We start from the raw sequence: 27,353 nt of genomic DNA on the forward strand, positions 1-27,353 counted from the left end.
ACTTTCAAGTGAATCTGAAAACTGTACGTCTTTTCTTCATATTGATTTCAGTACATAGTGGGCTTATAATTAATCCTGACCTCTCTTAAAATCCTGTGCTGAAATAGGATCTAATAACTCATTTTTGTCCTGTCCTTTTTTGATAACAGATCTGATGCTGAAAGTACAAATGTGCACCTTGAAGCTTTGAAAAAACTGGCAATTGTGCTACAAGAAAGGAGATTTGCTCTGGAAGATTTAAAAGATCAGAAGCAGAAGATGATAGAACATTTGAATCTTGATGACAAAGAATTAGTAAAGGAGCAATTCAGTCATTTTGAACAACGCTGGACTCAGCTGGAGGACCTTGTCAAACGGAAAATTCAAGTTTCTGTTTCAACCTTAGAAGAGCTCAGCTTGGTGCATTCCAGATTTCAGGAACTAATGGAATGGGCAGAGGAACAGCAACCCACTGTCTCAGAGGCTCTTAAACAGAGTCCTCCTCCAGATATGGCTCAGAGTCTTCTCATGGATCATCTTACCATTTGCAGTGAGCTTGAAGCCAAGCAGCTTGTTCTGAAGATGCTTGTGAAGGATGCTGACAGGGTGATGACCAACCTAGGGCTCAATGAAAGGCAAGAACTGCAGAAAACAGTGTCTGATGCACAGCACCACGTGGCTTGTCTCAGTGATCTGGTTGGCCAGAGGAGAAAACATCTGAATAAAGCACTATCTGAAAAGACCCAATTTCTCCTGGCAGTCTTTCAGGCTACAAACCAAATTCACCAGCATGAGAAGAAGGTGATGTTTCCAGAACATATTTGTCTTTTGCCAGAAGATGTGAATAAACAGATCAGGACTTGTAAGAATACCCAGGCTAATCTGAAGGCCTATCAAAATGAGGTCACAGCGTTGTGGGCTCAAGGAAGGGATTTAATGAAAGAAGCAACAAATCAAGAGAAGAGTGAAGTGTTAGGTAAACTGCAAGAACTACAGAATGTGTATGACACTGTTTTACAAAAGTGTAACCAGAGGTTGTTAGAACTGGAGAAAAATATTGTTTCTAGGAAATATTTCAAAGAAGATTTGGATAAAGCTTGCCATTGGCTAAAACAAGCTGATATTGTCACATTCCCAGAAGTCAGTGTGATGAATTCTGACGCTGAGTTACACAGCCAGTTGGCAAAATATCAACAGATTCTTGAGCAATCTCCAGAATATGAAAATCTGCTACTTGCCCTGCAAAGAGATGGCCAAGAACTCCTACCATCACTTAATGAAGTGGATCATTCTTATCTAGATGAAAAACTTAACAGTCTCCCTCAGCAATTCAATATTGTCACTGCTCTGGCAAAAGAAAAGTTATATAAGGTTCAGGAAGCAATTTATGCCAGAAAAGAGTATGCTTCTTTGATTGAGTTGACAAATAAAGCTCTGACTGAACTGGAAGACCAGTTTATTAACATGGACAAAGCTCCAGCTGCCGTTTCAGCCAAAGAAGCCACATCACTCCAGCAAACCTACAGAGATCTCTTAGATGAAGCTATGAGCCTTGCTGCAGCAGTGGAAGAACTGAACCAGAAGAAGGAGGCTTTTCGAAGCACTGGTCAGCCCTGGCAGCCAGATGAGATGTTAAAACTTGCCACGCTATATCACAAGTTGAAGAGGCAAATAGAACAGAAAATCAACCTGTTGGAAGACACAATAGAGGCATGCCAGGAGCATGAAAAGATGTGCATGCAGTTTGAGGCACAGCTAGAGACAGTGAAAAAGGAGCAGGTTAAGGTGAATGAAGAAACTCTACCAATAGAAGAAAAGTTGAAAATATACCATTCTCTGGTGGGCAGCTTGCAAGACTCGGGAAGTCTTCTGAAGCGAATAACTGAACATCTAGAAGCCCTTTCTCCTCAAGTTGACTCGTCTGCATATGAGACAACAAATCACCAAGTTCAGGCTTGGCAAGAGAAGTTGAAGTCTTTGCATTCTGCCATTGTTGACACAGTGATGGAGTGTGAGAACAGACTTGTGCAGAGCATTGACTTCAAGACAGAAATCTGCCGCTCACTCGACTGGTTGAGGTGGGTGAAAACAGAACTTAGTGGAACATTAAGTTTGGACCTCAAACTGCAAAACATCCAAGAAGAAATCCGAAAGGTTCAGATACATCAGGAAGAAGTGCAATCAAGCCTCAGAATAATGAATGCCCTGAGCAATAAAGAGAAAGAGAGCTATATGAAAGCAAAGGAGCTGATACCTGCTGACCTGGAACATACTCTTGCTGAGCTGGCAGAATTGGATGGTGAAGTTCAAGAAGCTATACATCTAAGACAGGTTAGTCCACCCAAACCATCATTAGTTTCTCGGTCACAAAGCTGAAAAAGATGACTCTGTGGCTTGATCTTTACAATCATCACAAAAAGACTCATTTTAGTAATCCTACTGTCTGAGTTTTTAGAATTATACAGGCTGCTGTGATTTTATGTTTGTGACTCTTCCTTTTATTTCAGGCTACCTTGAATAAAGCATATAGCCTCTGCCAAAGGTACTACCAAGTGATGCAAATAGCAAATGACTGGCTGGAAGATGCTCAGGAATTTCTACAGTTAGCAAGAAATGGTCTAGATGTTGAGAACTCCGAGGAGAATCTAAGGAACCATGTTGAATTTTTCAGCACAGAAAGTCAGTTTAATGATAATTTGAAAGTGTTACAAGGCCTTGTATCCGAGATAGAACCCTTTCTACAAGCCACAGCAAGTGAACAGCTGGTGCAGAATGTAGCTGCATTGGAGGAAAAGGCCAAAGGGACAGAGCAAGAAGCCAAAACCCAGCAAGAGCAGTTACAAAGGTATACTCTTTCTTTTTTTCTTTTTTTTTTTTTTTTTTTCTGTTTTCTTCTCTTCCTTCATTGTAAGATCACCTTGTTGGTAATGAAAGAAAGAATCAGAACATTAACTGAAGTTTTAAGTATTTGTGCTACTTTTGAGAGGAGTCAAATTTGGGGATTCAAAGATCTTGGAATCTGCTTTCATTTCTGCCCTTGACTAACTAGTTGTGTGATCTTAACGAAGCTTTGTTAGAATTATATTAAGCTTGGAACAGCACAGAGAAGAAGAGTAGGGAATAAGTGTTCTGTATTTCACCTGACACAAGACGTATGCACAAACAAATGAAATTGAAGCAGACATTTTGAACTAAAAGGAAATACCTTTTTAACAAGCATAACTATGTTTCTATTATTCCTGCATATTCTGAATTTCATGTGTTTGGATAGGTTTAAACCACAACAACAGGCAGTCTATGAGGAAAAGTCGAATAGGTGCTATTAAATGCCTAGCTCAGTTTTCTGTGAGGTGTAGCTGAAAGTCAGGAGCATATGCTTCTATGTATGCTGTTTCCCAATAATCTTTCTTTTTCTTGGAAAATACTGTGTAACAGCAAAACTAAGCAGTTGCATTGAAAACAAGGTGCAATAATATTTCTGATTTTCAAATGTTTTTATATAGAATTAATTTGTTCTATCTGGAATTGTATTTGTTTAAGGTGTGCTTCTGAGTGGCAGGAGTACCAGACATCAAGGCAGAAGGTGATTGAAATGATGAATGATGCTGAGAAAAAATTATCTGAATTCTCAGTAGCTAAAGCTGCTTCGTCTCATGAAGCAGAAGAGAAATTGCTAACACATAAGGTAAGGTACTGATAATTGCATGAAGTCCTTCTCTTTCAAGTGAAAATGAATGTATAATTCGTGGGTCCCTACCTGTGGTAACATCAATTTCAGATTTTAGATCTTTACATGTAGCACTTAACCGTGTCATAACACACCAAGACATGTTTAATGCTGTGGAAAACACGTATTTTATTTGTGGGGTGATTGAAACAGATATCTGTTGTCACTTTTCAGCTTGTTTTCTGTCTATATGCCTATGACTGTAGAGAAGTGCAGAATCAGGAGATTCCTAAAAGCCATGGATCTGTAAGCCCCAAAATCACATACCCTTCAAGCAACTCAGATCAATAGAAACATCCATCTACTTTCAATCATGTAACAGCTTTACTAGGACAGGAAGAGCTGGAGTTTAATATTAACTCTTGTTTAGTCTAAAAGCAAGAAATATAGCTTAAAAAAACTTATTTTCTCATCTTCAGGATACTGTTCAGTTGCCTTAATATAGACAGTCAGTGACACTTCAGACATGCTGCCAGCTGTGTCTTGTGAAATCAAGAATCTCCCCCAAGAGTAATGTCATGCCTGCCAGGTTTATGAGAGTGTCCTCAAATCCTTAGGCATTTAAAATGTTGTTAAACAAGACATAAATGTACTCCTAAACACCTGAATTTCTTCTTTTGTTTTTAGACTGTTTAGAAGTCAGTCTTTGCTATGAAAAGGGCCCTGATTACTTATTTTCATCATTTTTGAGGGGTTATCAAGGAAGAGAAAAGCTGATGGCACCAGATTGCTGCTGCTTCCAGAAGCTTGCATTTTGCAAGTAGCTGTAGCTAGTATGTTGCATATGAGAATTAAAGTGAGACCCAGCCACCTCGCTCGAAATACAATATCTCCTCCTCATCTGCAGTGAATGGGGGTGGTTCACCTACCTGCATGTTGAATATTAATGAGTTGTCTTGTGGAAAAGGAAAACAGCTTATTTTCACTTTTTCAGACTCTCGTGTCCATAGTGAATTCTTTCCATGAGAAGATCACAGCCCTAGAAGAAAAGGCTTTGCAGCTGGAAAAAATCAGTAATGATGCCAGTAAGGCATCTATAAGTAGATCCATGACAACAGTTTGGCAGCGCTGGACACGGCTCCGGAATGTAGCCCAGGAACAAGAGAAAATTTTGGAAGATGCAGTACAGGAATGGAAGGGTTTTAATGATAAGGTAGATTCTAGTCTTGGTAAATCCTCCCCTTGTACATAGGTTTTCACTCATTATGCTGCCTTATTAATCATCTTGCAGTAGAGAGAAATGATAGCAGGAATAACTGATTTTTTTCCTCAGGTCAGAAAAACAAAGCTATGAAAGATCCAGGTTTAGAATCATTGCCTACAAAGTTTGAACTGTTCTTCTCTATGCAGGCATGTATAGTACATACAGAATTGTTTGGGTGGTGGAACCAGAAGGTGGTTCTTCATATTTTTCTCCGTTGTTTCCTTTCCTCAGATGTTCTGCTTTAGATTATGTTAACCTCTTTTTTCCTTTCTTCTTCTCTCTTCTCTTTTTTCTTTTTTCTCTTTCTTCTCTCTTTTTTCTGTCTTCTTCTTTTTTTTCCCCTGAAGAATATGAAGTTGCTCCTTTTAACTAAGCAGTGATGATAGTTCCTGTCATTCCTCATTGATCATATGTCTTTTTTTTCCCCCGACCTGACTCTTTTTATCTGTTATTGTCCATAATTCATGTCCAGATAGCAGGTTCTCTAGGAATAAGGATAATAATTTTGTTAAATGCATGACTTGTGCCAAATATGGGTGTGCCCCAGGGTAAAGCTCTAGTTCCTAGGGCAATAAATATAATAAATTCTAAAGGTTATAAGGAGATACCCATAACTGGACAAAAAAATCCCTTAGCAAGTCCTAATCCCATGTGAAGAGCAAGGGATCTGGCACAATAGAGCACAAGTCCTATACCACAACTGTTTTATAGAATCTAAATGTACAGGGCTGGGTCTAGCACCTTTTGGTTCCACTTGTACTAGCTTATTTTATAATTTTATTGTTGACAAGAGTGCATCTCTTTCCATAGATTCAGAAAGCCACCATATCTATAGATCAGCTACAAGGTCGCTTACCAGAAAGCTCAGTGGAAAAGGCATCCAAGACAGAGCTCCTGGAACTCCTGGATTACCATGGCAGTTTCCTGCTGGAGGTGGACCACCAGCTGTCATCTTTGGGCCTGCTCAAACAGCAGGCTGTTAGCATGCTTCAGGATGTGGAAGTAAAGCCTCCATCTCAGAAGGAGCTACCAGTTATGCAAGAAATCAAAGCAATGCAAGATCGATGCCACAAGTAAGGAAATATTTTAAAAGATTCACCAGAAAAATGGTACATTGCAATTCATTATTAAGAGCTTATGTATCATTTTTATATCATTAACAATTAACATGCCTAAATAAATATTAGCTATTATTTATAGATAAACATCAGTTTTAATTTAAAATTACTTGAAATTAATCTTTAAATACCTTTTTTGCCATTATTTTTATTTCCATCAGATGGAGTATACCTTTTAGAATACATATTTCTTGACTTGCATAATAATACTAACTTACATAAAAGCTGCATAAACTGCATTAAAGTTATAATTGATTTAAACTCTTTTGTATCCTCTTTTGATTAGTTTATCTCTTGGTTTCCCTTGTCTGAAGCACGTAGGTACCAGAAGTAGGTCCTGTATGACATTTACAGGGGAATATAGAGCATATGCAAACAAAACATAACTTTTCACCTTGAGGCTATGGAAATGTTTATCTAAATCGAAAACATCTCCCTGTCATGTAAAAAACTGGAAGTTTTATGCTAAGTTTTAAGACACATAGCTCATAACTATGCTAAGATACCATTAAGTGGATCTCCATGGTGAGAATGCAAAGAAATGAAAAATGACAAAACTGTAAACCCTGCACAAAGCTTGTGCAAAGTTTATTGTGTGTGTGTGTATAAATAATTAGAGTAGAATAGCAATCCCTTCAGAAAATGTGTAGATGTAAGTACTCTTACAATTCCATTTTTCATTTACTTAGAATTGGTTTCCAAGATACAGGGTCTGTGATGACCTCCTGCTCAAGTAAATAAGGCATGATTCATCTATGCAAGGTTATGCAAACATAAATGAAATATGAGAATATCAAAGATCCATGTCACATGTATAAGAGCTACAAGTAGTCCAATGGGACTTTCGCAGAGGTGTAATTTTTTACAGGAGATCCAAGTTCTTGAGGAAAGTGCAGAAATTCTGTCTTAGTGGAAGTGTGGAAATAGGCCTTGTTCAGATGCTTGATCCACATCTTTTCCTAAGAATTCTGCCAATGCAAATTCCATCAATAGGAGTGGAATTTAACTCATGTTATTTTACATTCTAGATATCAATATCAGAGCAGATTAAGTCTCGCTCTTTAACTAGTGTACAGAAATAAGTGTATGATACAGTTTTCTGAACCATTTTAGAAGTTTCTTTTGGAATGACAGTATAAATAATCCTAATTTATGCCCTGCAATTGCCTGTTTCCTCTACTGACAATCAGGGCAGTCTGTGGTGATGGGCTCAGATGTAGAGATCTCTATTGTATACATTTGCATTTTTTCAAAATAATTGTATGCTTGATGTCAAAACACATAAAACAAAGTAATGGACACGAAAATTTTAATTTACTTTAATTTATTTCTCTGGATGTGGTGCTCTCAGTCATTATCTTTATTGTTCAGTGTTTTTTGACAAAGCAGTGTTTTTAGACATTGCTTAATTCTTCACAAATAGTTATTGTTTCTTTCTTTCTGAAGTATGCAACAGAAAGTTAAAAAAGGCATGAAGATGGTGAAACAGGAGCTGAAGGAGCGTGAGGAGGTTGAAGCAGAAATTAATATTGTGAAGTCCTGGATCCAGGAAACAAAAGAGTATTTATTAAGCCCTGATGCAGAAGTGGACATCCAACTTCAGGAGCTGCAGGTATATCAGATTTCTAAATCACAATATTTGTCTTCATTTTAATCTGCTAGTGTATGCTAATAGTTTCAAAACCACCACAAATTCAAATTAGACAATATTCATGGGGTTTTTAGTAACCCACTAGACAAATTTATAAAGCATAAGGTACATGATGGACTGTGATGTTTTATTTGGAAGACACTTAAGATTGCTCTTAACAATACTGTTTTTTCTGTCATTAGTCTCTCTTTGGTGAAGTTACTACTCATCGCCAGGCTGTTGAAAAACTGGCGGAACAACAGCAGAATAAATACTTGGGACTTTATACCATTTTGCCTTCTGAACTCTCTCTTCATTTAGCAGAAGTTGGACTGGCCCTTGTAACTGTACAGGAGCAGGTAAAGTGCAGTAGATAAGTGCTTGACAGATCTACAGCCCTTCTTCAGGCTTTATAACTTGGTATCCTGCTGCTGGTCAAACCGTGGCAACACCAAATAGTTTTATTACCTTCATCCTATGAATTAAAGTTAAATGAAAGTTAATTTCCTATAAGGAGGAGTGATTTCTGATTACTGAATTTAATTCTTATTGTTGACAGATTCAAACCAAAGAAAGAGAAACTCAGCAAATCAAAACACTGAATCAAGAGTTTGATCAGAAAATCCAGGGTATAGCAAATGAACTAAATACAATTCTTTCCAAACTGAAAAAGAAAACAAATGATATAGCACAAGCTAAACTTGAACAAAAGGTAAGACAAGGCTTTCCTTACTTGGTTATGCCATACATTTTTCTGAATTGGGACACTCACTTCATACCAAAGTGTGGTTTGTGAAGACTTGCAGGACACAGTTTTTTTAATATAGTTCAACAGAAGAATTACACAGAAACAAGGATTGACCGATGAGATTTTTGAAACTATATTCTTTTTAAACTGGCCCACGCAGGTAACAGAATTTGGAGGAAGCAGCTGAGTGTTAAAGTCAGATGGACAAAGTTTCACGGTTCCTTTTAAATAATGGGTATGACTTCAATCTGGGAAAGCCTGAGGAACCTTCAAACTGCTCCTTGTACTTGTCTGTACTGTAAAGATCATTCTTTATCTATGATAAATAGATCAATAGAATTTTACTTGTAGCCCATCTCAGGTAATTTGAGTCAAAAACGAGGTAAAGTACTACTCATGCAATTAAGAGTAGTGCAAAGGACTCTTGGTTCTTTGTGAAGGTTTTCTTAATCTTAGGCATGTGCCACACTCAGGAAAAAACATCTGTACTGAAGTGTAATGGCCAAATTAGGATTATCATATGAGAGTAAGGGATTTTGGGGAGAGGAGAGATGGAAAAGGGGTTGGCTGAGGGTTTGGGGTTTTCTGTTGTTTGTTTGTTATTTTAACTAGGCAAAGATAAACTTGACCGAATTACTGTCTGAAATTAAGCAAGGCATACAAAATAGGAGAAGATTTATCATGACTGGTATGTCCAAGATGTTCCAAAATACTCTTTTGGAACTAACGTTTGCTTTGCAGGAAGTGTCACTGAACTATATCCCTGGTGCTTCTCCTTGATTTCAGTAAGAAAGAAGAAAGCCAATGAAATCTGCTTTCTTATGTTGCATAAATGAAAACTCTCTGTCACTGGAGATGTAGTAGTGTTCCAACTGCTTTTATGTCAGGATTTAGCTGATACGCTTGAGACTGGGTTGGCTTTGGTTACAGCAGTAAATATTTTTATATTAAGATTGAAACAGATTGTGAAAAAATAAAATAAAAATCTGTTTTAAATCCGTGTGACTCAAGTCAGATGGATCCTTCCTTCACAAACAACATATAAATTCTGCATAATATCTCTAGTAAATATGTTTATTAATGCTTGCTGTAATATGTGTGTCTTTGTATTTAGATGAGCAGTTTAACATCTGTCTTTGTGTTTACATGTAGACAGTTATGTCTCCAAGTTTGTTGAATAATATTGATTTATCATAACGATTGATGGTAATTTGCACTCTGAGGTGTCTGCCAGGACAGCCCTAACCTGAAGACCTTGAAGTAACTTCTTGAAGCACCTGTAGCAGTGTTCTGAATGACTGCAGTTCAAATTTGTAGAAATAATTGGAGAGAGGCTAGGATGTTTGTCCAAGGAGTGGGACAAGAGGCAATAGGCAGAAATTGATGCACCTGATCATGAGGAAGAACTTCTTCACTGAGCAGTGATTGTGCATTGGAACAGGTTGCCCAGAGAGGTTGTGGAGTCTCCCTCACCGGAAATACTCAAGATCCATCTGGACACAATCCTGTGCCATGTGCACAAGATGACCCTGCTTGAACAGAGAGGCTGGGGCAAATGACCCTCTGTGGTCCCTTCCAACCCAGCCTGTTCTGTGATTCTCTGACTTATTTCATTTATATTACTAAAACAATGAATTTTTAACACCTTGGATGTAAAAAACAAATGCAAAAAAATCAGTAGCCTCTTCTCAAGGAAGTGCAGCCCAAAAGTATGCTATAAATCTATGAGAAACTTGAAAAACTTTTTAGGCTTCCTTTTCAAAATATTTGTGACTATGGTAGGAAAAACTGATTTTAAACTGTGTTTCTGTTGAAACAGTCTAGCACAATCAGACTGCTTCTGCATCAAGATCATGCTATGAAAATGCAAGTTTCAAATAAAAATTAAAGTTTTCATAATCCATTAATGAGTAACTACATTTTTATGAGTTTATAAACCTATATTTAAGTTTCTATTTTTTAACTTATATTTTAAGACAGCAATAAAATAAACCCCTTTTCCAATAAATAAAAATCCTTGTCATGGCAGTCTGTGCTGACAATTCATTTCAGAAACAAACACAGAAAGATGCCTGAGAACAGTTAATATCACACTGAAGTGACTCAGTCTTTGGCTACGGCAGGGAAAACGGTTATCCATTTCAGCCAGGAAGTCAGAGGAGAAAGAGTAATGGCACATACTTAAGAGATGACCAAACATCCTGCTGTTCTGCTTTCCTGCTTAAAAATGGAAAAAAAACTATGGAGACTTTGGACAGGGCATAAAAGTTGCAAACTGGAGTAAAAATAACCAACCAAAAAGCTAACACTTCCTGGATCACTGACTTTATTGTTTTTCTGTCTAGATCCTTGGTGACGAGTTGGACAGCTGCAATATAAAGCTGTTGGAATTAGATGCATCAGTCCAGGACTTTGCAGAGCAGAACGTACCCCTGGCTAAGCAGCTGGCTAGCAGGATAGGGAAACTCACTGCATTGCACCAGCAGACCATACGGCAGGCTGAGTACAGAGCAGCCAAGCTCAGTCAGGTATGCTCTTAAATCCTTTCTGCTGTTTCCTCTCAGCACCAGAAGGAGCATGCAAACAGCCTCACTTATTTTCCTGGATTTAGGCCAGACAGGGCATTCCTTGGCGCATCTGCCCATTAGTCAGGACTTGCATCACATTCCAAAGAGACACAGGTCAAATCAGAGGGTGAAATAATTCTCAGATGCTGCTTTAATACCCTCTCACATGAATCCCCTGTTGCTTGGTTCCTTTGGCGCCCTAAAAAGATTGTAGATCTCACAAACAGTAGCATGCCTGGAAATAGTACCTCACTGTGCTTCTCAGGGTCTCTGTTTTGTCACTTTTATCTATATTTGCAGCATTAAAAACAAAAATTAAAAAAAATTTCTCTAGTCCCAATCCATGGAGGGTGAATATAACTTGTACCTTCAATAGAAAAGCCTATATACAATGGTCCTGAAAATGTAAAATAATATTTATGCAGTATTTTGGCATTCATAAGGATGCATCTTCTGTGGTTCAAAATCTCTGAAATACTTTCTCTTTTTTTTCCCCTTAATTATTTTTATCCCCAAAAAACTCTAGCTAAAAGCAAATAAATAGATTTCCTATGGTTCTGCCATCAATACCCTGATAAATTATGAGTTCTTCTTTCTGCATGTATGAAATTGCTTCTGTAAGAAAACTTCAAAATATTCTTTTCAGTTTTCTCTGAAAAATTGTTTTGAAGAGGAGATATAAAATTATTGTGAAAGTAAGAGTTTAATCAAAGGTACTTGGTAAAGAGGTTTAACATTAGGATATTTTTGTTCAGCATCAAAAAAATCCACTTATAAAAATGATAGGTTTTGAAAACTGCTTGCAAATAGAGTTTGGTCACCTCAGATTTGATCCATCCTTTATAAAGAGGAAATTCATGAATATCAATGAAATTATTCCTGCTGAAAAGAAAACTGGAGCTTATGACAACTTGGCTAAAGAGAAATTAGATTAATCAGAAAGCAGAACTTTTGTCCTGTATTTTGAAATAATGTAACATTTTATTTTTTGGAAATATGGCAGAATGAGTGGAAAAAGCAGACTGTAAAAAACAAAACAAAACAAAAAAACCAGGTGATGTGGAGGATGTAATGGAAAGAGAGATATCAAAATAAGAAATTGAACCGCAAACTGAAAGAGGAAGTATTTTGAAACTTGCATGTGAGGCTGAAATATGGACAGGGAACCCAGGGAATATTCCCTCTAGGGTTATAGTTGAGCATCAGTGTACTCTCCCAGTGGGACCTACATTCTTATAGTGCCTTATTTTCCCCAGAACAGATAATCTTGCTACTGGAAACAGACCTATTTTAATTCTATAAATATATAAGAAATTAACTTACATAACACAGGAAGGAAAAGTTGTTAAAATGATCCCCAGTTTAAAACAATGAAGGAAATAAAATTAGTTTTTTCGCCATCCAAGAATTGTACAAACTAAGTCTTAGACTTAAGCAAATTTTTCTTTTATCCAGGCTGCTTCACACTTGGAAGAATACAATGAGATGCTGGAGTTCATATTGAAATGGATTGAGAAAGCAAATATCCTAGTGCATGGTAGTATAACATGGAATTCTTCCTCTCAGCTTCGTGATCAGTTTAAAGCCTACCAGGTGATTATGTGAGCTATGAAATTTAAAAGGCAGTGTATATAAAAAGTTATTTTCAAAGCAGTGGAGTTCTACTTCCTCTTAAAGTGCTAGATTTCTTTGACTGTTCACCCAAGCCTTATAAATGGATTTGGACAATTTTTTTGAAAAATAAAATTGTAGAATAAAAACGTAGAATAAAAACGTTGTAGAATAAAAACGTGATTCAAAGTTGGTCTCCATGTTACTCAAGGAGTTTGGTTTCATAGAGGCTTTTGGCTGAATAGTGTGTCTGCACACTGTCATTCTATCACACCAAGCACCTTATTGCAGCTCACACTCTAAAGCTTTAGTTAATCAAGCATGATTTCAGTTTGGGTTTTTTTCTTTCTCCATTATGCTAAACTAGAATAGCCTGTGTTCTCATCTAATGAGTTTTATAGCAAATATTCTCAAGCTGATACCTAACGGAAGAGTTTCTTCCAATCTCTTCCTGAACATTTCACATCAGAATAATTTGCTGTCCCTGTAATTGTGCAATTTGTTCTGTGTGTGTTTGTGTGTGGAATGTGTGTGTGAGATCAGTTAGACGTTTTGATGAGGTTCAAGCTTGCCTGGTGTTACATGACCATGTGAAAGAAATCAAGGCACCATAAGATAATAATGTATCACTGATACCAAAATAAACATAAATTATGGTTTTTATATGTACATTACTTGTCAGCTGCATTCTTGTACATCAGTGCAGTGTAGTATGTCAGACTTTGTATTCTGAATAGGAGCTTCCGGGCAATTTATCCTGAGGAAAGCTGGAGACAGAATTTCTGGTTTGTTTTTGCTATGGCATTTTCTGTGCTTCAAAATCTGATGATACAGGCTTAACCAATGCCATCCCACACAAGACTTTGGCAGTGATTTTTTTAGGCAGCATTAACCACTCCTATCCTGCTATAACACTGCATCCAAACACTTTCTGCTACTTTCTATTAGGTATATGAGACTCTCAGGGCAAATCTTCTCCACAGATCACATACATTATATTTTTACACACAAGTGTGTATAGCAAAACACAAAAATTAATGTGTTGGTAATTACAGCTGCTGAAGCTTCATGGCTTAATCTTTTGTTTCTCAGTCTCTGTAAGCTGAAGCACTTCAGAAGACCTTCAGAACTAAGCATATTGTCTAAGCTTTACAGGAGATCAGTGGAACTTAATCATAGGCTCACAAATGTGTACAGATTGAAGAGTTTGCAGATCAATGTACTTAAACCATATGTATCCTTGAGTCTCAAACCTGACATTCAGTTTGCCTGTATCTCCACCTAGAGCATTCTTGATGAGTCTGGAGAGATTCATGGGGATCTTGAGGCCATGAGTGAGAGGATTGATTACCTGGCAAGTGTATACTGCACTGAAGGAATGTCACAGCAAGTGCTGGAACTGGGGCGGCGGACAGAGGAGTTGCAGCAAGTTATCAAAGTGCAGCTACCGAACCTCCAAGATGCTGCCAAGGTAAATGAAAGCAGTTTTTCTAATGCTGGCTGATCTAGGGTGATGTATGTATGTATCATACTACTGAGATTATTAGCAGTGAAGATAATTTGTAGTCTATACAGGGCATGACTTTGTTGTCTAAAGTCTGGTATCTTGCATCTTTTTGAGATGCTCCCTTCAGGTGCTGACTCAGATGGGCACAAGATTTCTGCAGGTCCTCTTATAAACGCCCTTTCTGGGTTGATATGTTTGGGATAATGGTGTGTCTCAAATAGCACTGAGCACCTATGTTTAGATACTTGAAAAGTGTATTTGTTGACACTTAAATTCTGCTATTTCCTTTATTCTTCTCTTAAATGATATCTAAAGGCTGTTATTTATTAATTTAGATCAGCTCTGGACCAGACTCGAATTCCATATTATAAGGCCTACCTCTCCAAAAGACTGCAGTGAAAAAGAATGAACATGCTTTTTCAGTTTTATATGCTGTATTTGAGATTGAAGTGCTTAAAATAATAACTCTGCCTTTGCAATCCCTTTTTCTAGACTGTCATACGACTGTTTTTTTAATCTAATATTTTAAACGTTTAAAATTAGCTGTCAAAACTATTAATTGTTTTTTTGCACTGTATGTAAGGGGGACATACATGCAAAATCCAGACAGGTATATTTATAGTGATTTCTGTTTCTCCTCTTATCCATCCCTGAATCAAATATGTCACAGGATATGAAGAAATTTGAAATCGAGGTGAGAGCCCTACAGGCTGCTTTGGAGCAAGCCCAAGCCATGCTGACATCTCCAGAGCTCGGGCATTTAAGCTTGAAAGAGCAACTTTCTCACAGACAGGTAAAACACCAGGACCTCAGAGTTAACATTTGAGTAGTATGATCTTACAGAAAGGATAATGAGTGTTGATGAGACTGATTTCTGTGTTTCTTATGTGGGTCATTGTTTCAGAGTGTAGCCCCAAATTACTGCCAAGGAAATAAGGGATGGAACAAGAAGAATCATTCCCTCAGAGGGAATAGTTGAAGCCTAATTCTTTATGAGCCCGTTCTTAGGTTGATAGAGTTCTGAGAAGTGCGCATCCAATCCATATTAATACTTGTAATAAAGCCCAATTCTTATCTAATGCTTATGGTCAAGAGGTTCTTAAAGTACTTCAAAAGGAAGTCTAGATTGTTACCATTATTTTAAAGATACAATATATAATACAGATACAATTGCACAATGATAGTTTGCTGCTAGCTTCTCCAATAGTTATCTGGAGCACTAGGAGACAATTCAGGTTTCCTTAAGCCCAGTTACATTTTTGTATGCTTAGTTGATATCTCCATAAGATATTGTGGTTTTCTCCACTATATTTGATCTGCTATGGAGATTTGTCAGTTTGTTAGTTTTGGTCTCAGTCTCTTAACAGGAAAAAATAAGGCAAGTTATAGCTTTCTGAGTTTCTCAGGACGTGTTTCTTTCTGCAAGCTAATATGGAGATTTAACTGTCTCAGTCTACCAGTGAAAACTGGATGTTAGCAGGTTCACTGTAGGATTAAAATCTGCAGAAAAACATATGTAAGAAAGGTAAATTTGCACAGCTTTTCATTAAAATGCACAGTCTTTATTCTGGGGACTTGCAAACAGATTTCAGAATGTGGCCTTGAAGAGTGTAAGTGAAACACATCACCCGCCATAAGAATAAAGGAACATGGAGTTTACAATGGATTTTATGTGTATTCTTTGTCCTGGCTCTAGCAGATCTCTCAATATGACTTTCTTTTGTACAGAAAGGGGCTGTAGGCCCTGTCCACCTGTTTCACCAGGCCAGAGAGGAGATGTTGGAAAGCCCCTGGCTGGCACACAGCCCCCAGGTGCCTCTGGCTGCTGATGGAACAATAAAGACACCCTTTGCCAGCAGTACGGGGTCTGACCTGTGCTGCATGAGGAGTAGGTCATTATACTGAAACTCTGGTTAGATTATCCACCATATGTCATGAAACTGCAGGAATAAAAAACAAACCACAATCCTCTCATCAGTATGCACTTCAGACCTACTTAGCTATCATTCTGGTGGTGGAGGGGAAGGAAGATAACCAAATTCTCTACCCCCGTTTGCCTCATTTTCCAGCTGATTTGTATCTATTAAATCTAAAATATTTTTCTAGTCTGTTAAGGCCCTTTTTATTGATTTTTCCTTTTCTTTTTTTTCTTTTTTTTTTTCTTCATATCTATCATACATTCATTAAACTCTTCAATGTAGATAAAAAGAACGGTGATCATATCTATTCTCTAGCCATTGCACTTAAATCCTTCTCATGCATATGAACAGACAGCTTGAATGGACATCTTGTATGGAATAGGCACTATTAGCAAAGGCATACAGCTTGTGATTAATCAAAGAAAAAGGTTTCCGTGTAGCTCTGTTCCTTTCTGTTTGACTGCCTTTTGAATTTTAAGCAACATTTTCAGCCATAGTTCGTATTTTCAAGGGAAGGTTGTGAATACAATGGGATTCATGTGCTGTTTTGAAAATGTGCTTCTATGTCCCAGCAGGGAGTTCCACTCAGATTTTAACACTGAGAGATGTGTATATATAAATTACTCTTGTGCTGCTTCAATTTGTGGAATTTGTAAATCTATTTTCTCAAATCTGTTTATAGAAATATTTTTTTTACATAGACACTTAGAAATAGGTACTACTATGCTTTTTCATGAATTATTTTTGTATCTAGTATATGGGCTTTTTGCTTCAATAATCTTTAAAAGAATTCTCATTTCACAATGAGCAGCTCCAGAGAAAGTGTTTCAAATTATATTCAATTTAGAAAATAAATAATAATTTATTTTTTTTAATTGTTTGAACATACCATTATTTTTCTTTGGCTGCATGAAATGTTCTGGGTGTTCTGAAAAATTGATTTATTGTGGCACTGACTTTGTTTCTAGCATCTGTTGTCTGAAATGGAGTCACTGAAGCCAAAAGTGCAGGCAGTACAAGACTGCCAGAGTGCCCTGAGGATTCCCGAGGAGGTGGTCACCAGCCTGCCCATGTGCCACAGTGCCCTGCGGCTGCAGGAGGAGGCCAGCCGCCTGCAGCACACGGCCATCCAGCAGTGCAACATCATGCAGGCAAGTGCAACTCCAGCCCATGAAATCACTCAGAGCAACTTCAACAGCAACATGCAAATTGTCATGAAAACACTGAATTTCATACTTCTGTGCACTCTTCTGTTCTGCAGTACCATTAGAAATTTCCCCACTAAGTCTCAGTTATTCCTGACTTTAATAGTCATGATCATGTTAATTGTTGATTCACTCGTCAGACTCTCACCTCAGTTCTCTCCTTGATATTGCTGTGATTTTTGTAATGCTATTAGGATTAACTGGTCAAACAGCTAATATACAATTGTATGCAGGTTAATTTGATAATAATTTAATAAATAATTAATAAAATTAATATAACATTATAACATCAGCTACTTCTGAAGATTGCATAAAAACTATGGAGTTAATTAACTTTGTGGTATAAAAATATTTTTTTATTCTCTTTATATATATTTTTTCCGATTTTGGAATCATTCAATGTCTATTAAATTTGTATTTTCAAATTTTGCTAAATATGAGTAAACTAGATTTTGTTTGATGGTTTGGATTTATAATTATACGTGTAAAAGGTATTTCCAAAGAAGAGAATAAGCTTTTCTTCTCTGCTATTTAGTGACAGGAATATACATATCATATTCCATAGGCTAAGGTGTAGCTACAAAGTTTCAATTGGATAATAGAAGAGACTTTTGATGATTAAGGATAATTAATTATGCTTAAATACAAGAAAGGTTACAATGTCACACAGAAAATTTTAAAAATGGGTTAGATTAACTATTCATGCATCTATGATAGAAAGAACTGATACTATATTGGTAGGATAATTTTCTGAATCAATCTTCATAATCTTCTCTCAGTTGTATTTTCTGTAATATCTAAGCTTTTCTTATAGTCACAAATGGACACTTGAAGTGGAAAAGCAGATGAAAATGTTTTATAATACAACCATGAGACTAAGAAGGCTAGCTTCTTGTGGGTGTGTTTGGTTCAGGTTCTTATTGGAATCAGAAGTTACAGCACCTTACATCAGAAATCTAAAATATCATGTTAGGTGGACTGTAGGTTTAGGAAATATTTAAATAAATGAAGCGGTTCAAATCATTGCAATTCACAATATTTATGAATAGACATTTTCCTGACTATACTCCTGCTTTACTTATCGAGATGTGAGTGCCAGATATTTCAGGAGGGAGATCTGTCATTCTTAGACTAAGTGGAAATTAACTTTTGTGTAGACACTCAATCTTTTTTTCCCTTCTCTAGGAAGCAGTGGTTCAGTATGAGCAATATGAGCAAGAAATGAAACATTTACAGCAGATGATAGAGAGTGCCCATCGTGAGATCCAAGACAAGCCAATAGCAACCAGCAACATCCAGGAGCTCCAGGTCCAGATTTCACGTAATGAGGTATGGGACCCAAAATGCATCAAAACATTGGGCTCAATGGCAGCTCACTGACCCAGACAACTTTTCATGAGCAATAGCCATAAGATAACTGAATTTCTTTTCAGATTTCCTCAAGGCTAGTTGAGCAGATAGACTTAATCTAAGAGAGGGAACTCCTGCAATTTTACCATGTGGACAATTCATTTGTTTATTCAGTTAGACATATCCTAACCCTCTGACAACATTATGATAAAGAAAAGCATTGCATAATTAAGGGGCAGATAATATTAGAACTTGACTGAGGAGTGTCCCAGAACTTCAGTAGTTGGTTAGTTAATCACAACTAGTTCAGTCATCCATGTGTATGTATGTATATCCTAAAGAACTTGTACATACACACATGTATATCCTAACATACTTGCTCATTTTCTTCCCAGTCACATTCTGTAAAGAATACCAGGAGACTTGAATCCCAGGAAACTCACAATAGATTTAGAGGGAAACTCTGCACCATTCATTCCAAAAGTTTCTTTAAAGTCTTTGTTGGGAAGATTTTTGTGCTCTGGAGTTGCAGGTCCTGCCCACAAACTCATGGATTATCAGCCCTTGAATAAATCACGATAGTCTCCGTTCAGCCTTCTTACTGTGCTGGCTTGAGAGCTCCTCAGTGCTTTTCACCTCCACTTGTCTGTTGTGTAATTCCTAGGATAGAAAATCCACCACTGAGCTCTGTGTGTTACTTTTGGCACCAGATGGCACCATTTCTTTACTTTGAATTAAAGCTATCCCTCCTGGTGTGTAATATAACCTAATGTTACATGTGTTGCTTATCTTCTCTCCAGTTGTTACAACTGTTATTTAGTATAAGCTCAAGAGCAGTTTCCATATACTGTGTTTACTTTTTGTTTTATTAGTACTGACTTGATTATGTTGCTATTCTCTATTCAAATATTCCGGAACAGCAAATGCAGGAGAGTGATCAGCAATTCAGGGTAATATTGCTGGAGGAAGGAATAATGCTGCAGGCAGGAAGTATTTAAAAATGAGGCAGCTTGAAGTTTCATGTACATTTGAGCAAGTTTAGCAGCTAGGAGTGGTCCTAAATATCTGCAGGAAGAGAGCAGCTTTATCATAACACACGTGTTGGGATCAGCCTGAGCAGACAGACATCATATGTGCAAGCTTTCTACATTTAGGGGTAAGGGGATTTGAAAGACTGAGAAAAGCATATTTTATGCTCATGCTTGCTGTGCTAAACACCTGTGAAAAAGCATAACATGAAGTGAATATTCTGAACCATAACTTATTAGACTACTTCAAAAGTCAAGCCTGTCAAGATTTTTGTTAGGTGTGTCATTAATTTAAGAAAATATCAGTTACTACATCCCTGTTAAAGGCTGCATGTAAAAGAACTTATGGGGACATATGTAGTAGCTATATTTAGAATTAAAATAAGAGGAAGAAAGAAAGTAGAAGGAAAATACATCTTGATTTTTGGGAAGCTTGTATTAATATGCAGGTATGTAAGTAGATACCATGTCTACTGATCTGTGTTTCTTTAGAATTTCAGATAAGAATGTGGGCAAGTATCTCCATACCTGAGAATTATTGTAATAGAAAATACAATACGTCATGGGACATTGCTTTATAAGATGCTTTATTGTTTTTAATTTTCTTTTGAAATCACATTTTTGCCTACTCTTCTTTGTTTTCAGTTGAAAGAGGCATTTTAGATACTCACTACATTGGACATTAATACCACAAATGTCATTGCACTAAGTAATGTGATGGAATAGAGTATACTGAATGACAGTAATTTTCTACTGAGGCTCAGATATGTCATTCATTGAGCATTTGTGAATGACTGGAATTTGCCAAAGAGCAGATAACTGTTCAAGCTGCTAGACATTCAATTTGTGGGTTGATTTGATTGCAGCTTGTTTCTTGACTATTCTGCTTGATGTTTTATAATCAAGACTTTTCTTAGTCTCCAAGGAAAGCTTTGGAGCACCTAGTGAGGTCCTTTTGTTGCTAACACGACAGGTGGTGCCAAGGTGAGAGGTGAAACTCAAGTAGTGAAGTGTCATCCTCAGTCTTCGAGCTGTTTCAATTCCTAACTTGATATTTCTTGCAATGAGTGTTCTGCACTGTAGTTTTGAGGAATTTTCTTACTGAAAATGTCATACAACCAAACACATCTTCTAATTTATTAGCCTGAAGCAGTAGTCTTATTTACTTTTGAAAAGATATTGTAATAATATGCCTACTAGGTCTTGCAACTCCTATTGCTATTGTTCCTTGAAAACTTGTGGGTTTTGAAGAAGTTAAAGCAAATATAAAAATGAAGCAGAAATATATACTTGAACAAATAATCACTAATTTAGCAGGCTAGCTTATACAAATGTTTTCACTTCTTAGACCAAAATTCTAACTTACTGAGCATCTATGGAGACGGGAACAGTAGCTTCAGCAGAAATATGAAACGCTTCCACCATTTTTTATTTGAAGTATATTAATTGAAAGCTTTGAAACTGGACACTGAAGAGGGCAACAGTATAGGGTAGGAGAGAAAACAAGACACTTATGAATAGTCATAAGGCTATTCATTTCCATCTTTATTGTCTAAAAATCTTAGGTTTATGATGGTGTTTGGCCACATTAATAGACCATTTCCTAAGCATAAAACCCCCCATAATTTAAAATATAGTCGGCTTTATACTAGTTTCCTCATCTCTTTTTAAAGAAATGTTAGTCCTGTGCAGCTCAACTTTTAACTCAGTAGACTTACACAAAACCAAAACGAGATTAAAATGCAGCTTATCCAAACAGTGGCAAAAAGCGATCCAGTCTGCCTTTAATCTTATTGTGTGACTGATTGTTCCTATCAGATTTGAGCCTGTTAGACCCTGTGAGTTATTGTTTGGACAATTCATTCTTTCTGGTGAGAGCTGAATGGGGCATTTTTGCAGTTGTGGCCACTACATGACCTCATTTCCCTGGCACGCACTATTGCGGGCGAGCTTCATCTTCCTCAGATAAATGGAAGCAGATCGGGGGCGGGGGGAAATAGGGCAGGAGGAGGTAGAGGCGCTGCAGCGTGCAGCTTACAGAGGTGGGCTCGGGTTCGGGCAGGATGCGAGCGTGAGGCGTCCGTCCGTCCGTCCCTGCGCTCTGCGGCGCGGCGCGCACGGAGCCCTGGCGGCCGCCGCCGCTCCGGAGCCGCCGCTCCGCCGTCGGTGCTGGCGGTCCAGGGCTGGGTCCCTGCGCTGGCGACATCCTGCTCGTCAGCAGAGCGGCAGCGCCGCCGTGGGATTGGCTGCGATGGGAGGGACAGCTTCACTTCGCCGCGGAAGCTGAAAATGCTGCCGGTCCTGTGGCCTTTCCCGGCTGCATCAGCAGTCGGGGAATAAAAAATGTTTCCTCAGGAGCTGGCTCAGAAGATCAAAGGATACCAGGAGCAAATTGCTTCTTTGAATTCCAAGTGCAAGATGCTGACAATGAAAGCAAAACATGCCACCATGCTGCTGACAGTGACAGAAGTGGAGGGGCTGTCCGAGGGAATGGAGGAGCTGGATTCAGATCTGCTCCCAGCACACCCCACTCATCCCTCGGTGGTTATGGTAAGCAATGCTTTGGTCACTGTAGTCATTATCTGAGCTGCTTCCTTTGCATCATTACAACACTCCCGTGTAGCAAATTGCCACAGCTCACATCTATCTTCAGCTTTTGAAATGGCTGTAGTGTGACAAACAAAACAAGTTGCAGCTTCCCTTTATTGTATTATGCTTTATATGGGTTATCAGGACTTGTTGATAAAGGCTGAAGTTATTTAGCAGACAAATACGTGAAATTTGTGATCAGTAATATGCAAATATTGTGCTTTTTATTTTGTAGCTGTCAGCATGTGAGAACAAATGCTAAGAAATTGATGAGTTACAGGAATAAAATAAAACCAGAATAAATACTGTTTCATTAAGTGTTGCAGTGTGTAGGCTTTTCACGCATTAAAATGGTGATGTGATAATTGACAATATGCTGCTATATTCTCAGCTGAGTGTACTGGAAATGAAAGCTCTCTAAGTGCTTCCATAGGCCTAATGTTTGAGTTACTTTCCTTTTTTTAGTTTCTAACTGGGTCTCATTACAAACATTCTGCTGATGCTACTGGGATTTTTGTCTGTGTCAGACTTCAGGATTTATCCCTCTATAGCAACACTGGGGAAGGAAGAAGGGTTACCTTTGAATACTGGGTTGTGTGTATTTTATATTTCAAGTCTGTTCCTTGTTGTTCTAACCGGACCTGGATACTGAGACAAATAGTCCAGTATTCTGTAGCTCTCCATAGTATTTCTGTATGCAGCAGAAATTGTATTAGAAGATGTTTAGGCAGACCTGAATTTGATATTATTGAGTTGCTTGGTCTACATTGTCTTTTAAAATCCATTAGGGTACAGGAGAGCATTTTCATACTGAAATATGACAAGTAAATGAGACTATTTATTCAACAGATTTCTAAACTGGTAAATGTAGGAGCATGAAGCATGACTAATAAATGTGTTGGTAATTCTGGCCATGTGTTGTTTTGATCTCAGTCTAAGTCAAGCCTCAGCTGAGGTAACTGATTTTCTTCCTGTGCTCTGGGGTTGCTTTTCCTGTGGCAGATGACTGCTGGTCGCTGTCACACGCTGCTCTCCCCTGTCACTGAGGAGTCTGGGGAGGAGGGAACCAACAGTGAGATTTCTTCTCCACCTGCCTGTCGCTCTCCCTCACCTGTGGCTAATACAGATGCTTCTGTTAACCAGGTACCTCTCTCTTGGCATTCATTCAGCTTTTATCTCAGACATACATGGTTCCATTCCACAGGTGGTTTATTTAATCCTCTGAAATAATGTTTAGCTATAGCTCCAAGGAATTGAGGCTTAACCTCTTACCAAACTGAACCTTGAGGTTCTGGTTCAAAATGCATATAGATATTGATTTCTGAGTTGAAATTGCATAAATCCAGTGTTACAGCTATTCATTATTTTAAAAAATAAATTTTAAGTGACAATTGCAATGTCACCAGTGTTTTCTACTTATAATTTTTATTTTCTCAGTAGTACTCAATGGAATCTTGCATCCTGAGAAAAAAATGCCTTTTTTTATTCCCCATAATGAAACATTGCATTATGTTCCATATCCATCTTACTCTATCATTGCCATTGTGGCACTGAAATCACAACCCGGTTTCTTCTACTTAATATCATTTCAGTTATTAACTTTCATGTGAGTTTTTTTCATGTATTGTTCATTCCAACACTGTTCATTTCCATAGCATTCTATTTTAAGTGCCAGTGAGGCAGATTAGATTTCAAAACTGAGGGCTCTTTACTTCTAATAGGAGCTGGTATCAGTATTGATTTAAAGGTAAATATTGAACCAGCACATTGAGCATCATGCACATAAAGTCACACATAAAATGTTATGCTTTAGAAAATTAGAAATGAGCCTTAGAACCACCTCACTGAATATATCATGTTCTGGATTTTGTGCCTGATTGGTTGGTTTTGCATTTGTGACTACTTCCAAAATTGACCACTGCAGATTTAGAGGTTAGAATATGTTGTGTTGCACTGCTAAGGAGAATTAGACAAGTTTGAGCAAGATGCTCATTGATTTGTTCTGCTAATTTCAGAAATGCACATGTGCTATAGAAGTTGCTAAATATAAGACATAAGAAAGGACACTAATATGTAAGATAGAGTGGTGACAAAATCATCAATGGCATACTAAAATAAGTTGTATTATGCATAAGAAGGATTTTTCTAGTTTTCGGTCATTTTAGATAATCAGAAAGTTCCCTGTGAAGTTTACTTACAGTAGAAAAACATCTAGATATTTCAACATAGAAGTCTTATGACACCATTAATTAATGAAGGAGTTGAAGGACCAACAGCAGCTTGCTTCCTAATAAAAAAAGCCAATATCAGTTAATTACTTTTCTCTGAAAATGTAAAACAAGTCAAACAGCTTCAGTCACTCAGACAATAAGGAAAACACAGTGAACATGCTGTTGCACCCCCATGAGCTGACACCTAAATACAAGTTTTAGAGTAAGTGATTTACTAGGGGAAAATTGAACAAAAATGTTATGTCTTTCATTAGCAGAAACTTTTTGAGAGATAAAGTTGATACTGTTATAGCAATCTTAAAAACTTAAAGCTGAAGTTTTCTTCAGTGTGGTTAATGTTGAAATGGACTGCATGTATTAAACAACAAGCGGAAGAACATTCTGAAATGCAGTGGCTTACTTACAAAATTCTTAGGTTCACACTTACATGAGATTAAAGAAGCTATGAAACTTCCAGTGCTAGTCATGAAGAATGCCCAGGGAGAGTTCAGGAAAGACTTTAGTGAACTAGGAGTTCAAATATAAGTTAGCAACATTTTCTATTTTTGCAGTAAATCAGGAAATAATTTGGAAATATTTTGTTTTAAAAGTACCCAGAGTTAAGAACTAATTTCCCACTGGAAGATCACCTGCAAACTACCAGAAAAAAATGTGGACAAGAACTATAGGAAGTGGAGAATAACATGAGTTTACTCTGAGGAAAAAAGTCTAAAACCCTTATGAAGAGGCAATTGAGGAAGGAAAGGTTATGTGTTAAGACTGCTTTTTAATTCATCCTGAATAATTCTCTATAGTGTTTCATCAGTTTCCTAGCACCTCTTAAGGGTGAAACATAGCTAGTCTGAATTCAGACATCTCTACACTTTATTTACATTTTAAATAAGTAATGAAAATATGAAACAAGTGTGAACTGCTTATTAGTGAAATAATGGGGTTATGTATTGAAATAGATTGAAAGAAAAACAGAAATACAAGAAAGTGACAATTCTAGCGCTATCATAAGTTTAAAAAAGGAGGTTTTTTTCTGAAACTCCTCTAAAAACAACAGGGCAGGCGGAACTATAAAGGTGTTAATGTTGGAAACACTGAGGAATTTCATAATATATAAAATATTATGTTAACAGTCCTGAAATGCAATTAATTTTAATGTTTAGCAAAATCAGACATTTCACCTGTGCTGCAATACAGAATGAGAATCCTTCTCCTTGCATTTAGCCAAAGATGTAATTGATTAAAATTTGACACACTTTTTAAAACATGGTTTCCTGCTACACAATGCAGTGCAGTTGAACTGGAAAAGCTGAAGTGTTGGCACGATGTCCTGTAGGCCACAGCTGATCCTGTGATTCTAGTCTTATGCACTGGGTCACTGTTAAATGCTTTTCTATCTCCTTGTACACAGCCTACTAAAGATTCTTTCTCTTTCCTGTATAAATATTCACCTAGGGTTCGCCAGCCCTTGTTACATATCTTATTAAATCTAAACACACCCTTTTGCCCCTACATCTAACAACAAAGTTTGACTACTGTTCATTGGCTACTTTTCATAAGAACAGTCATGGGATATTAGGGCCTTTATAGGGCCAACAAAATCTTTTACTTGCATGAACATCTGGATCCCTGCTATAATCATGTGAAAGCTCTGCCAAAGAGAAGCTGACATGTTGTATACTCTCGGAAGCAGTTGAAAAGATGGGGAAAGGGATTGCTTTTCCCTCACTGTGAAAACAAGCCCTTTATTCTGAAAACCATATTAAGAGGTCACAGAAGCATTGTTCTTGAGAGGGGACTAGCAAAGGGCCAGAGAATAGCTGCAGGCAAGGCAAAATGAGAAGTTGCCTCTACTGGTGCAACTTTTCACCATTACTTGGAAATATCACTTGTGGTCAGAGTGAAAAATTCTGAAATTGCAGCCCTTAATGTTGTGTTAGACTGTTACCTATTCCATACTGACTCCTGGACATTGTAACAATTTCATCATTAAATTTTTCAAGTATCCCAATTATTGTCTTTGAAGAAGTTCTTCATCAGATACTTTTATGGGAGTAATCTGTTTTCTGTGCTCTTCCAGAGCCTGACTGGTTTTGTTTACATATGGTATTAGATAAAGCATTTTCAATCTGTTCCAAATAACGATCCTTCTTGTACTTTGAGTTCCAGTACCTCAGAATTAGTCTTGTTTAGTACCTAACTTTTATACATCTATTCAGAATGGTTGAGGTTGAAGGGACCTCCAGAGGTCATCTGGCCCAATACCCTTCGTCAAGCTGGACCATGTACAGCAGCTTTTCCAGGATTGTGCTCAGGTTGATTTTGAGTGTCTCTAAGGATGGAGACCCTGCAACTTCCCTGGCAATTTGTCCCAGTGCTCAGTCACCCTAACAGTAAAAAAGTGTTTCCTGGTATTCAGAGAGAATCTCCTGTGCTTCCATTTGTGCCCATTCCCCCTGTTCCTGTCAGTGGGCACCACCAAGAAGAGCCTGGTTCTGTCTGCTTTTCACCCTCCCTTGAGGCAGCATTTTTCACCTCCCAAATAATGTGGTGCTAACTGTCATACATGCTTTCAGTTTTAAATAATCCTTGTCATCAAGTCTGCTTTCCTGACCTAAGTATAGATACTGTACTTGTTTCCTTAATTCTACATTTTCTGTAGACGTTTTCAGTTGTCATCTGCAACAGTTGAAGAAATCTCCATACACTAAGTATAGAACTTCTGGTGAGAAACAATTCCACTCTGAATTTTCATTGGTGGTTTGACAATTTGCCCATTTCCTTAGCACTTTTGGTCCCATTTCTCAACCTTTTATAAATTAGCTGAGGCTCCCTGTTTGTTTGAAAGCTTACAATAAGCTGATGCTTCATACTCTTTCTCGCCTCATTTACCAGTCCTTCAGCATATTCCTTTTAGGTTCTTCTGCTGCTCTCTCTGTGATAGTGTTC

At 37.6% G+C, this 27,353-nt stretch overlaps 1 protein-coding gene across 1 annotated transcript in view; it reads left to right on the plus strand.

Moving 5' to 3' along the window:
• SYNE1 (spectrin repeat containing nuclear envelope protein 1) overlaps window positions 1-27,353 on the plus strand; it is a 240,444-nt gene that overhangs the window by 123,032 nt on the left and 90,059 nt on the right. Inside the window, exons 76-91 of the mRNA XM_088161722.1 lie at window positions 150-2,310; window positions 2,487-2,824; window positions 3,520-3,664; window positions 4,641-4,859; window positions 5,721-5,983; window positions 7,475-7,640; window positions 7,862-8,017; window positions 8,218-8,370; window positions 10,752-10,934; window positions 12,429-12,566; window positions 13,870-14,055; window positions 14,762-14,884; window positions 16,979-17,165; window positions 18,405-18,544; window positions 21,949-22,143; window positions 23,185-23,325. Coding sequence (XP_088017848.1) covers window positions 150-2,310; window positions 2,487-2,824; window positions 3,520-3,664; window positions 4,641-4,859; window positions 5,721-5,983; window positions 7,475-7,640; window positions 7,862-8,017; window positions 8,218-8,370; window positions 10,752-10,934; window positions 12,429-12,566; window positions 13,870-14,055; window positions 14,762-14,884; window positions 16,979-17,165; window positions 18,405-18,544; window positions 21,949-22,143; window positions 23,185-23,325 — 4,894 coding nt within the window. The remainder of the gene's footprint in view (window positions 1-149; window positions 2,311-2,486; window positions 2,825-3,519; window positions 3,665-4,640; window positions 4,860-5,720; window positions 5,984-7,474; window positions 7,641-7,861; window positions 8,018-8,217; window positions 8,371-10,751; window positions 10,935-12,428; window positions 12,567-13,869; window positions 14,056-14,761; window positions 14,885-16,978; window positions 17,166-18,404; window positions 18,545-21,948; window positions 22,144-23,184; window positions 23,326-27,353) is intronic.

Source organism: Sturnus vulgaris, chromosome 3 (genome assembly GCF_052056855.1).
Source record: "Sturnus vulgaris isolate bStuVul1 chromosome 3, bStuVul1.hap1, whole genome shotgun sequence".
Lineage (NCBI taxonomy): Eukaryota > Metazoa > Chordata > Aves > Passeriformes > Sturnidae > Sturnus > Sturnus vulgaris.